This window comes from Mesoplodon densirostris, chromosome 5 (assembly GCF_025265405.1).
Source record: "Mesoplodon densirostris isolate mMesDen1 chromosome 5, mMesDen1 primary haplotype, whole genome shotgun sequence".
Classification (NCBI taxonomy): Eukaryota; Metazoa; Chordata; class Mammalia; order Artiodactyla; family Ziphiidae; genus Mesoplodon; species Mesoplodon densirostris.
In genome coordinates, this window is record NC_082665.1 from 60,380,939 (window position 1) to 60,395,131 (window position 14,193).

The 14,193-nt window shown below is 35.3% G+C and overlaps 1 protein-coding gene across 1 annotated transcript in view; it reads right to left on the reverse strand.

Annotated features, from left to right (window-relative positions):
* Positions 1–14,193, reverse strand: part of CFAP44 (cilia and flagella associated protein 44) — a 137,217-nt gene that overhangs the window by 40,928 nt on the left and 82,096 nt on the right. The window contains exons 23-24 of the mRNA XM_060098942.1: positions 12,930–13,104; positions 2,763–2,940 (exon numbers count right to left, since the gene is read on the reverse strand). Of these exons, the coding sequence (XP_059954925.1) occupies positions 2,763–2,940; positions 12,930–13,104 (353 nt within the window). The remainder of the gene's footprint in view (positions 1–2,762; positions 2,941–12,929; positions 13,105–14,193) is intronic.

Here is a 14,193-nt window from a genome sequence, read left to right on the forward strand (position 1 = left end):
TAACACCTATCCTTCTCAAACTCTTCCAAAATATAGCAGAGGGAGGAGCACTCCCAAACTCATTCTACGAGGCCACCATCACCTTGATACCAAAACCAGGCAAGGATATGACAAAGAAAGAAAACTACAGGCCAATATCACTGATGAACATAGATGCAAAAATCCTCAACAAAATACTAGCAAACAGAATCCAACAGCACATTAAAAGGATCATACACCATGATCAAGTGGGGTTTATTCCAGGAATGCAAGGATTCTTCAATATACACAAATCAATCAATGTGATACACCATATTAACAACTGAAGAAGAAAAACCATATGATCATCTCAATAGATGCAGAGAAAGCTTTCGACAAAATTCAACACCCATTTATGATAAAAACCCTGCAGAAAGTAGGCATAGAGGGAACTTTCCTCAACATAATAAAGGCCATATATGACAAACCCACAGCCAACATCATCCTCAATGGTGAAAAACTGAAACCATTTCCACTAAGATCAGGAACAAGACAAGGCTGCCCACTCTCACCACTCTTATTCAACTTAGCTTTGGAAGTTTTAGCCACAGCAATCAGAGAAGAAAAGGAAATAAAAGGAATCCAAATTGGAAAAGAAGAAGTAAAGCTGTCACTGTTTGCAGATGACATGATACTATACATAGAGAATCCTAAAGATGCTACCAGAAAACTACTAGAGCTAATCAATGAATATGGTAAAGTAGCAGGATACAAAATTAATGCACAGAAATCTCTGGCATTCCTGTACACTAATGATAAAAAATCTGAAAGTGAAATCAAGAAAACACTCCCATTTACCACTGCAACAAAAAGAATAAAATATCTAGGAATAAACCTACCTAAGGAGACAAAAGACCTGTATGCAGAAAATTATAAGACACTGATGAAAGAAATTAAAGATGATACAAATAGATGGAGAGATATACCATGCTCCTGAATTGGAAGAATCAATATTGTGAAAATGACTCCACTACCGAAAGCAATCTACAGATTCAATGCAATCCCTATCAAACTACCACTGGCATTTTTCACAGAACTAGAACAAAAAATTTCAAAATTTGTTTGGAAAAACAAAAGACCCCGAATAACCAAAGCAATCTTGAGAATGAAAAACGGAGCTGGAGGAATCAGGCTCCCTGACTTCAGACTATACTACAAAGCTACGGTAATCAAGACAGTGTGGTACTGGCACAAAAACAGAAAGATAGATCGATGGAACAGGATAGAAAGCCCAGAGATAAACCCATGCACATATGGTCAACTTATCTTTGATAAAGGAGGCAGGAATGTACAGTGGAGAAAGGACAGCCTCTTCAATAAGTGGTGCTGGGAAAACTGGACAGGGACATGTAAAAGTATGAGATTAGATCATTCCCTAACACCATACACAAAAATAAGCTCAAAATGGATTAAAGACCTAAATGTAAAGCCAGAAACTATCAAACTCTTAGAGGAAAACATAGGCAGAACACTCTATGACATAAATCACAGCAAGATCCTTTTGGACCCACCTCCTCGAGAAATGGAAATAAAAACAAAGATAAACAAATGGGACCTAATGAAACTTCAAAGCTTTTGCACAGCAAAGGAAACCATAAACAAGACCAAAAGACAACCCTCAGAATGGGAGAAAATATTTGCAAATGAAGCAACTGACAAAGGATTAATCTCCAAAATTTATAAGCAGCTCATGCAGCTCAATAGCAAAAAAATAAACAACCCAATCCAAAAATGGGCAGAAGACTTAAATAGGCATTTCTCCAAAGAAGATATACAGACTGCCAACAACACATGAAAGAATGCTCAACATCATTAATCATTAGAGAAATGCAAATCAAAACTACAATGAGATATCATCTCACACCAGTCAGAATGGCCATCATCAAGAAATCTAGAAACAATAAATGCTGGAGAGGGTATGGAGAAAAGGGAACACTCTTGCACTGCTGGTGGGAATGTGAATTGGTACAGCCACTATGGAGAACAGTATGGAGGTTCCTTAAAAAACTACATATAGAAGTACCATATGACCCAGCAATCCCACTACTGGGCATATACCCTGAGAAAACCATAATTCAAAAAGAGACATGTACCAAAATGTTCATTGCAGCTCTATTCACAATAGCCCGGAGATGGAAGCAACCTAAGTGTCCATCATCGGATGAATGGATAAAGAAGATGTGGCACATATATACAATGGAATATTACTCAGCCATAAAAAGAAATGAAACTGAGCTATTTGTAATGAGGTGGATAGACCTAGAGTCTGTCATACAGAGTGAAGTAAGTCAGAAAGAGAAAGACAAATACTGTATGCTAACACATATATATGGAATTTAAGAAAAAAAATGTCATGAAGAACCTAGGGGTAAAACAGGAATAAAGACACAGACCTACTAGAGAATGGACTTGAGGATATGGGGAGGGGGAAGGGTAAGCTGTGACAAAGCGAAAGAGAGGCATGGACATATATACACTACGAAACGTAAGGTAGATAGATAGTGGGAAGCAGCCGCATAGCACAGGGAGATCATCTCGGTGCTTTGTGACTGCCTGGAGGGGTGGGATAGGGAGGGTGGGAGGGAGGGAGATGCAAGAGGGAAGGGATGGGGGAACAGATGTATATATATGACTGATTCACTTTATTATAAAGCAGAAACTAATAAAACAAAACAAACAAACAAAAAAAACCCAAGAAAATCCAGGGTGTGTGCCTCATTGTCATGAAAGCTATGGGTAAGTACCATAGAGTCGAGGTATCCCAGTTCCTCTTCCTTCTTGGCAGCATTTATTCTCATGTGTTCAGGTATCTTATAGTCTGGGGCTGTCTTCAAATTGAAGTCTCCCATATACAATTGGGCCTCTTTGATGGCTTGAACGTCTTTGGGATCTTCATAGTCATCATCAGGTTTACTCTTGTACCTATCAGAAAAACAGAAAACTCAGCCATAAACCTGACAATAAACTCTGGTTTGTCTACTTTAGGCATATAATCAAATTTAATCATGAAGCAAAAGCATAATTCTGAGTCTGTGGTGCTGCCTTTTCCTATAGAGCCCAAGATTTTTTTTATGTTAATGGCTATTTTTAAAGCACCTCAAGCAAAATAATAAGTAATAAATAAAAAATAAACAACTAGATGGTGCTGAAATAATCTGAATCATTCTTAGGCTTTGTTTAACTTCAAAGTAATTTAGATCAACATTGTTATTTATTCCCTCAATAGAAATTACACTTTGGATACAGGTTTGTTGTTGTTGTTGTTTTTTAATCACTAAAATGTTAAAGTTTTTAAAAAACATAAGCGACTGTCATAAAGTTTGTCATAACATTTTCAAAAAAAGGCATGTGATTCAAAATGATAGCACGAGTATATATGTATTTATCTCCCTCTCTTTTCCCACATTCCATGGAAATGGCACTGTGGGGTGTCAAAGGAAGTAAATCACTAGGAAAGTTGAGAATGGGATAGAAAACCATGAGCAAACTAGTGATAGAGATACATTTCTAGAAGACAGAAAGAAGATGAAATTGTATTAATGGATAAACCAGACCAATGAAAACTCTAGTCCCAGATACCCCCAGGAGAAGGCTATAAAAAGAATTGGATTAGGTCTTCTTGATAGAGTTCCTAAGAGGCTCCAAGCAAAGATGGAGCAGGTATGGAGCAGGGAATGGAATGTTAGACACTATTTGGTAAAATTAATTAGAGGATTGAAAAGGAATGCCTGAACCAGTTGAGCCCTCCCAGCTTTCCCATCTACACACATGCAAGGCAGTAGCAACCTTATACATAAACTAAAACTGAAGAACTAATCTCTACAGAAACTGACCTCTCTGCTTGGGAAATACTAAGGTAGCTATGTATGGGTTGGCACCCCACTGGAGGGGATCTTCATTGGGAGAGCCTAATCTACCTAATTCTTTAAAGTGAAGCCTGTCAGTCAACATGAGCATATAGCTTCAGTCAGCCCTTTAGGGGAAAGCAAACATACGTATAGCAGAGGAAACACATGCCATCTAATGTATTAACTGACAATTGTTCATTTGTGTATAACAGCACTAAAAGGAAAGATTAATATTTTTAATGAAAGGAAAGGAAGGAAAGGAAGAAACAAAATACTTCTGCTCTTGCCATGTGAGAGAAACACAGCCCATAATTATCCTCATGCTACAAATAATTAGAACTGAACAAAAATATATAAAACAACTATGTTCAGACATTGAATGATAAGCAGCACAGGACTGTAATTCCTGAGAAAAGTGAAACAAAATAAGTAATCCTTACTGTCTCCTAGTTTCTGCATGGAGGAAATTATCATACTATGGAGTAGGGTTGGAATCCCAGAAATCAGATTTCACAGAGGCCAGAATGGCTAGAATTTTGTGGAAAAGACTATCAGAGCTACACAAAGAAATCTATATAGGGCTCTCTTGAGTTTTTGGCTGAGTATTAATTTGTACACTTGTAATGTGAAACACCATGAAGGTGAACAAGGAACATCTGGGGAAAGTCAAATACTGGGAAGCTGTAAGACAACTAATTCTCATAGTTTACACATGGCTGGGACTTGCTTATGATCCCACCAGCTAAAGAGACCTTGTTAAATGTAGAAGACATTCAGTAGAAACCCCAAAAGAGTCATGCCTTCAAAGTAGGAGAAATAGAAGATTTAGACAATATTATCAATCACCTTGTCCTCATTGACACGTATGGAACAGTACACCCAAGAATACAAGAATACACACTCTTTTTCAAGCACACATTGAACTTTAACTAAGAGACTATATGCAGGCCTATACAATTTCCAATAAATTTAAAAGAATTTTAATCACACAGACTATTTTCACACAGACCACAAAAAATTAAATTAGAAATCAAACAGAAAGGTATTTTTTAAAACCTCAAAATATTTGGAAACTAAATAGCACATTTTAAAATAAACCACAAGTCAAGGAAGAAATCACAAGGGATACTAGAAAATATTTTGGACTGAATAATAATGAAAATATATCAAAACTAGTGGAATGCAGCTCAGGGCTTAGAGGGAAATTTTTACTTTAAATACTTACGTTAGAAGAAAAGTATAAAATCAAAGTTTACACCTTAAACTTAAACCTCAACAAGAAAGAAAAGAGTTAATTAAACCCAATCAAACTAGAATGAAAGAAATGATATAGAACAGAAATCAGTGACATAGAAATCAGACAAACAATATTTTTTTAATCTATAACCAAAAGCTAGTTGCTTAAAAAAATTAATAAAATTGATAAACCTCTTGCTGGAATGATCAAGAAAGAGAGAAGATACAAATTAACTATGTCAAAAATAGAAGAGGAAAACACAACAGATACTACAGAAATTAAAATAATAATAAGGGAATAGTATTATTTGAACTATATTATGCCAATAAATCTGATGAAATGCACAAATTCCTTGAAAGACACAAATTACCAAAACTGACCCAAGAAGAAATGGAAGATCTGAACAGCACTGTAATAATTTAAATTTTGAGTTTATAATTTACAACCTTCCTTCAAAGAATACTCCAGGTCCAGATGGCTTTACTGATAAGTCTTATCAAATATTTAAGGAAGAAATAATACCAAGCCTAAACAAAGTCTTTCAGAAAATAGAAAAGAAAAACTTCAACTCTTTTTATGAAACCACTGTTATCCTGATAACAACCCAGAGAAGACATTGCATAAAAATAAAACTAGAGAACAATATTCTTCATTAATAAGATACAAAAGTCCTTAACAAATTACTAGCAAATCAAATCCAGCAAAATATTTTTTGAAAATATCAAGTCTATTTTATTTTACTGTTTCATTGAGATATAATTGACATACAATATTGTATTAGTTTAAGGTATACAACATAATGATTTGATATGTGTATATAGCAAAACATTTACCACAATAAATTTAGTTAACATCTATCACCACACACTGTTATAATTTTTTCCTTATACTTAGAATTATTAAGATTGACTCTCTCAGCTCAAATACACAAAACGGTATTGTTAATAGTCACCATGTGGTAAGTTACATTCCCAGAACTTATTTATCTTATAACTGCAAGTTTGTATTTTTGACCACTTTTACCCATTTCTCCCATCCCCCCCAACACCCCTTGCCTCTAGCAACCACCAATCTGCTGTTTCAATAAGGTCAGATTTTTTTAGATTCCACATACAAGTGAGATCATATAGTATTTATCTTTCTCTGTCAAACTTGTTTCACTTAGTATAATGCCCTCAATGTCCATTTGTGTTGTCACAAATGGCAGGGCTGCTTTCTTTTTTTATAGCTGAATAATATTCTGTTGTACAGTATATATGTGCCACAACTTTTTTTAATCCATTCATCCATCAGTGGAGATTTAGGTTGTTTTCCTGTCTTGGCTATTACAAATACAATGAATATGGGGGTACAGATATCTCTGAGATAATGATTTTATCTCCATTGTATATATAACCAGGAGTGGAATTGCTGGATTATATGGTAGTTCTATTTTTAATTTTTTGAGGAATCCCCACACTGTTTTCCATAGTGGCTACACCAACTTATGTTCCCACCAACAGTACACAAGGATTCTCTTTTCTCCACACCCTCACCAACAGTTGTTATCTCTTGTCCTTTTGATGACAGACATTCTAACAGGTGTGAAATGGTATTTCATTGTGGGTTTGATTCGCATTTCCCTGATGATTAGTGATGCTGAACACTTTCACATACCTGTTGGCCATCGGTATGCCTTCTTTGGAAAAATGTCTATTTAGTTCCTCTGTCCATTTTTATTTTATTTTATTTGTTATTGAGTTGTATGAGTTCTTTATACATTTTGGATATTAACTCCTTATCAGATATATGATTGCAAATATTTTCTCCCATTCCATGAGTTGCCTTTTCATTTTGTTGATGGTTTCCTTTGATGTACAGAAGCTTTTTATTTAATGTAGTACAGTTATTTATTTTTTGTTTTTATTGCCTTTGTTTTTGATGTTAAATCCAAAACAAATCATTGCAAGGCTGATGTCATGGAGCTTACCACCTATTTTTTTCCTAGAGTTTTATGGTTTCAGGTCTTACATTCAAGTCTTTAATCCATTTTAAGTTTCTTTTTTTGTATGGTGTGAGATAGTGGTCCAGTTTTCCCAGCCCCATTTATTGAAGAGACTCTCTTTCCTCATTGCATATTCTTGGCTCCTTTGTCTTAAATTGACCATATACGCATGGGTTTATTTCTGAGCTCTCTATTCTATTTTATTAGCCTATATATCTCTTCTTATGCCAGCACCATACTGTTTTGATTGCTACAGCTTTGTAATATAGTTTTGAAATCAGGGAGTGTGATACCTCCAGCTTTGATCTTCTTTCTCAAGATTGATTTGGTTTCTTGGGGTCTTTGGTTCTGTACAATATTTAGTATTTTTTTCCATTTCTATGGAAAATGCTATTGGCATTTTGATAGGGGTTGCACTGAATCTGTAGATTGCTTTAGATACTATGGATATTTTAACAATACTATGTCTTCTAATCCATAAGCACAGAATATCTTTCCATTTATTTGAGTTTTCTTTAATTTCTATCTCACTGTTCTTATACTCTTTGGTGTACAGATATTTTACCTCCTTGGTTAAATTTATTTCTTAGTATTTTATTCTTTTTGATGTGGTTGTAAATTTGATTTCTTTCTTAATTTCTCTTTCTGATAGTTCATAATTGGTGTATAGGAACACAACTGATTTTTGTGTATTGATTTTGTATCCTGCAAATTTATTGAATTTGTTTATTAGTTCTAATGGTATTTTGGTGGAGTCTTTAAGATTTTCTTTATATAATATGACATCTGCAAACAGAGATGGCTTTACTTCTTCCTTTGGATGCCTTTTATTTCTTTTCTTGCCTAACTACTCTGGCTAGAACTTTCATTCTTATGTTGAATAGAAGTAACAATAGTGAGTATCCTTGTCTTGTTCCTGACCTTAGAGGGAAAGCTTTCAGCTCTTCACCATTGAGTATAATGTTAGCTGTGGGTTTGTCATATATGGCCTTTATAATGTTGAGTTATGTTCCTGCTATATCCAGTGTGCTGTGAGTTTTTATTATGAATGGATGTTGAACTTGGTCAATGTTTTTTCTGCAGCTATTGAAATGATATGATTTTTATCTTTTGTTAATGTGATATGTCACACTGATTTGTGGATGTTCAATCATCCTTGCATCCCTAGAATAAATACCACTTGATCATGGTATATTATCCCTTTAATATGTTGTTGAATTCAGTTTACTAAATTTGTTGAGGATTTTTGCATCTATGTTCATCAGGGATACTGATGCAAAGAAGGGTATGTGTGTGTGACAGAGAGAAAGGGAGATGGAAGCAGAGAGAGCAAGACAGAGTGAGCCAGAGAGTAAAAAGAGCTAGTAAGCTTTTGAAATCTCCACAGATTAAATTTCCACTGATGCCTGAGCTTGGTGGAGCAGCTCAAAAATGATTGAGTAACTACTGTCTAAAGTAAAGCTCATAGAAGCAGAATTCAGTAGCTTCTCCTAAGGCAACACCAGGTTTAGGATTCTGGTCCAAGGTGGTGACATGTGAGGCTCCTGAACTCACCATCTCCTACAGACACACCAAATCTACAGCTATTCACAGTATAATTACCTCTGAAAGAAGTTCAGAAACTAGCTGAATGATTCCCACACGTTGGTTAATGAAAAAATACACATATTGAAATGGATCTTGGCACACTCTCAGCCACTGGGGGCCATTAAGAACAAAGAATATGCCTTGGATAATCACAAAGGTCTAAGAGACAATGAAGATCTCAGGCCAGGCTGAAAGATAAGGCTCATCTCCCATGAGACCAGATGACTGTACTACTGTAAACTACTGTAAAGAATCTGAAAAAAAGCTACTACACCAAGTAAGCTTAGCAACATCATTAGATTAAAGATAAATATGAGAAAAATCAATTGAGAGGAGTTCCACTTCCAGGAAGATGGAATAGACCCACATTTTGCTACTTTTTCCAGCAAGCAGAAAATAAAAACCCTGGACATTATATATAAAACAAATATAAGAAGATTCTGAAAGGTGAAGAGAAGGTAGGCCACAAAAAACCTTGGGACCCAAGGAAGTATATGATGGCAAGTTCTCCGGGTTTTATTTTTGCCTTGTATGTCTCAGAACTTGGAGCTAAAGAAAACAGAAACTCATGTCATATGATCTGTCAATCCCACTCCTGGACATATATTTGGACAAAATATAATTCAAAAAGATACATGCACCTCTATGTTCACAGCAGCACTATTTACAATAGCCAAGACATGGGAACAACCTAAATGTCCATTGACAGATTAATAGGTAAAGACGATATGGTACACATACACAATGAAATACTACTCAGCCATAAAAAGAATGAAGTAATGCCATTTGCAGCAACATGGGTGGACTTAGAGATTATCATACTAAGTGAAGTTAAGTCAGAAAGAGAAAGACAAATACCATAAGGTATCCCTTAGAAGTGGAATCTAGAATATGACACAAATGAACCTATCTATGAAACAGAAACATACTCACAGACATAGAGAACAGACTTGTGGTTGTCAAAAGGGAGGGGGCATGGGGGAGGGATGGATAGGGAGTTTGGGGTTAGCAGATGCAAACTATTTTATATAGAATGGATAACCAACAAGGTCCTACTTTATAGCACAGGGAACTATATTCAATATCTTGTGATAGGGGCTTCCCTGGTGGTGCAGTGGTTGAGAATCCACCTGCCAATGCAGGGGTCACAGGTTCGAGCCCTGGTCTGGGAAGATCCCACATGCCGCAGAGCAACTAGGCCCGTGAGCCACAACTACTGAGCCTGTGCGCCTGGAGCCTGTGCTCTGTAACAAGAGAGGCCGTGATAGTGAGAGGCCTGTGCACCACAATGAAGAGTGGCCCCCACTTGCCGCAACTAGAGAAAGCCCTCACACAGAAACGAAGACCCAACACAGCCAAAAAACATAAATAAATAAATTAATTAAAAAAAGAGAAATCTATAAAAAAAAATCTTGTGATAAACCATAATGTCTCAAAATATAAAAAAGAATGTATATAAATGTATAACTGAATCACTTTGCTATACAGCAGAAATCAACACAACATTGTAAGTCAACTATGCTTCAATTTAAAAAAAAGAAAGAAAACAGTAACTCAGAAACCCCAGTGTGTTTAGACAACAAAAGCCCAACAAAATCCTTCTCTCTCTAGCTAAAGCATCAAGAACAGAATGGCGAGAGAAAAAACTTGTAGACACTAAACTCTCTACTCCAGCCAATTCCACAGAAAAAAAAAATGTGGTGCTACTTCCACCCATGCCAGCAAAGGCCAAGTGGGAGTCTAAACTTCCTCCATCACCAGGCTTTAACAAGGCAACGCAACCCCAACAGAGTGGTGTTAGAGAAAGTGAGTCCTTCCCAGGACTTTCATCACCAGTGTGGAACAAACCTCCCTACCACAGTGTGAGTGGAGACCCCAAAGGGAATCTGGATTTCCACTCCTGCCTAGCAGTAACAAGGTGATCTACCCTTCCCCCTCCCTGCTGCAGTTGTGTGTGAGGAGCCCTAGTGGAGAGTAATGATTTTCACCATGCTCCACAGTAACAGTGGAGGTCAACTGGAGAGCAAAGTGGTATTAGTGGGAGCCTAGTGGAATCTGGAGCACCAACTTTGACCAGCGAGTAGACCCTTCCTTCCTAAGGTGTCAACTGGAGAAGAATGGGTAACCTGGACTTCTATACTCATAATAAGATGACACTCCTCTTTATCCTGCTGAAATCAGAGAAAGTCAGCTAAAACAGACTGTGATTAGTCATGTATTCATAATGTAATACCTAGAGCAAACACTAAAAAGCTACACAAAATGATGCACTCAAAAACATTACAGATTAATCGTATTGGAACTCTAAAATATTCAAGAAACCACAGGAAAGCAAGAAAAAGAAGAAAAATGAAAAATAGAGAATAGAAAACAAAATATAAAATAGCAGATATAAGCCCTAAACATTGATAATTACATTAAGTGTAAATGGTCTAAATACACCCAGTGAAGAACTGAGATTGACAGAGTGGGTTTAAAAACATAACCCAACTATATGCTGTCAAAAACACACTAAAGTCAAATGTAGCTATATGAGCAGATTGAAATAAAAGAATGAAAAGTTACACCATCAGTACTGAATGCTTCTCCCCTAAGATCAGGAACAACTTGTGGACACCAGCTCTCCCTATGCTATTACAACATGGTACTGGAAGTCTTAGCCAGTGCAGTAGGAAAGGAAAAGAAAAGAAGAGGCAAACAGATTGGATACAAAGAAATAAAACTGTCTCTATTCACAGATTACATGATTGTCTACACAGAAATTCCCAAGGAACCTACAAAAATAGTCTCAGAACTAATATGACAGTTCAGCAAGTTTACAGAATACCAGATAAACCTACAAAATACAATTTTATTTCTATACCATGAACACATAAGTATCAAAATTAAAAACAATACCATTTACAATTGGTCCCAAAAGTGAAATATCTGTGTGTAAATCTAACAAGATATATATAGGACTTTTATATTAAAAACAACAAAACACTGATGAAATCAAAGGAGATCTAAGTAAATGCAGAGTCATACCATGTCCATGGATTAGAAGACAACATAATAAATATGTCAATTCTCCACAAACTGATAAACAGGATTAAAATAATTCCTAAAGAATTTCAGCAAGATTTTTGGGGGGTAAATATATGATTTATATGAAAAGGCAAAATAACTAGAATGGTTAAAATAATTTTGAAAAAGAAGAATAAGATGAAAGGAATCAGTTTACCCAATTTCAAGACTTATTACATAGCTACAGTAATCAAGACACTATGGTATTGGCAAAGGGATAGACATATAGATTAATGGAACAGAAAGCAAACCCAGAAATAGACCCACACAAATATGCCTAAATAATTTCTGACAAAGGTGCAAAAGCAATTCAATGGAGGAAAGAGAGCCTTTTCAACAAATGGTGTTAGAGCAATTAGTCACCCACAGGCAAAAAAAAAAAGATGAAATTACATCTAAATCCTACATTTTACACATCTTACACAAAAATGAACACCAAAATGGATCATAGACTTAAATGTAAAATGTAAAACTATAAAACCTTTAGAAGAAAAATAGGAGAAAATCTTTGGGACCTATGGCTAGGCAGAGTTCTTAGACCTGATACCAAAAACAAGATTCATAGGGAAAAAAATCAATAAATTGTCTTCAACCTAATTAAAAACTTTTGCTCTGAAAAAGATCCTGTTAAGGGAATAAAAAGACAAGCCACAGACTAGGAGAAAATATTTGCAAATAAAATATCCAACACAGTACTCATGTCTAGAATATACAAAGAACTCTCAAAAGTCAACAGTATAAGATAAACACTGTTATCTGAACATGAGCAAAAGACATGAAGAGATATTTAACCAAAGATATAAAGGTGGAAAACAAATAAATGAAAAGATGTGCTTGTTAAATGAAAGTACCTTTAGAGACCTAAAGATGAAGACCCAAACTATAAGATGTTAGAAGAACGTACAGGAGTAATATCTTCTTAATGTTGGGATAGAAAAGAATTTCTTAATTCTTAAAAATCACTGAATATATTAGTAAAATGAAATTCCTAGACCTGAAACTCAAGGGGTCACTGAAGGTCCACCACAGTATCACCACCCTGAAAGATCCACCTAACTTGACTTTAATATCTCTATCGGTTTCTATTTCTTTTAGTTCTTTATTTAAATACCAATGTCAATAAATGTAAAGATTTTAAAAGACATTTTGAGACTCATTAAAACAAAAGATTTCAGGTAAAAAAACTTACATTTCCTCCCATTCTTTTTTTCGCTGCTGAATTTTCAGTTGGGCCCTTTCAGCCTTTAATATAAGTTTCCTTGTTTTCTCAATTTGATTTTCCACCATAATTTCACTTAGGGTTTTAGGTCGAAATTTCTTCCCTTTTTCTATGATTGATTCTTCTGGCACACTAATACTCCCACCTGTACAGAGAGTCAACATTTTTTTTCAATCTTTTTTAAACATCAAAATAAAACTTTCAAATATTGTTTTTAACCTGCCACATTTTAAAAATCCAAGAATATAATGAATGTGTAATATATATAATAATCTGCAGTATATATTAAGCAACTACCATGAATTAAATCCCATAAGTATTTTAGAATACCAAAATAAAGAGATCTAAATCACAATTTTTGCTCCTCCGAACCTTATTAAAAAGTTGGTGAGATAACAATTAGAGAACAAGATAATGAATGACAGACCACTGACAGATATTGGGAAGCAGGGAAAGAGTGTCTGTAACATGATGATTGGGGAAGGGAAAAGCAAGTGAGTCCTATTTGACATGTATAATTTAAGGTGACATATACCAACTGCAGTGGTCTGTGACCAATCAAAAAACTGGTCAGAAACACACAAATCTAGAATTTAAAAATTATGGGCTTTATCACAGACACATGAAAAAATGCTCAACATCACTAGTCATCAGGGAAATGCAAATCAAAACCACAATAAGATATCACCTCACACCTGTCAGAATTGCTGTTATCAAAAAGATGACAAATAACAAGTGTTGGTGAGGAGATAGAGAAAAGGAAACCTTTGTGCACTGCTGGTAGGAATGTAAATTAGTGCAGCCACTATAGAAAACAGTATGGGGGTTCCTCAAAAATTAAAAATAGAACTACCATATGACCCAGGAATTCTACTTCCGGATATTTTTCCAAAGGGAAAAAAACCCACTAATTCAAAAAATATATGTGCCCCTATGTTCACTGCAGCATTATTTACAATAGCCAAGATATGGAAGCAACCTAAGTGTCCATCGATAGGTGAACAGATAAAGAAGATGTGGTATACATATATATGTTATACACACACACAATGGAATATTACTCAGCCATAAAAAAATAAAATCTTGCCATTTGTGACAACATGGATGACCTAGAGGGTATTAGACTGAAATAAGTCAGACAAAGAAAAATACTGCATGATTTCTCTAATATGTGGAATCTAAAAAAACAAAACAAATGAACAAACATAATAAAACAGAAACAGACTCATAGATA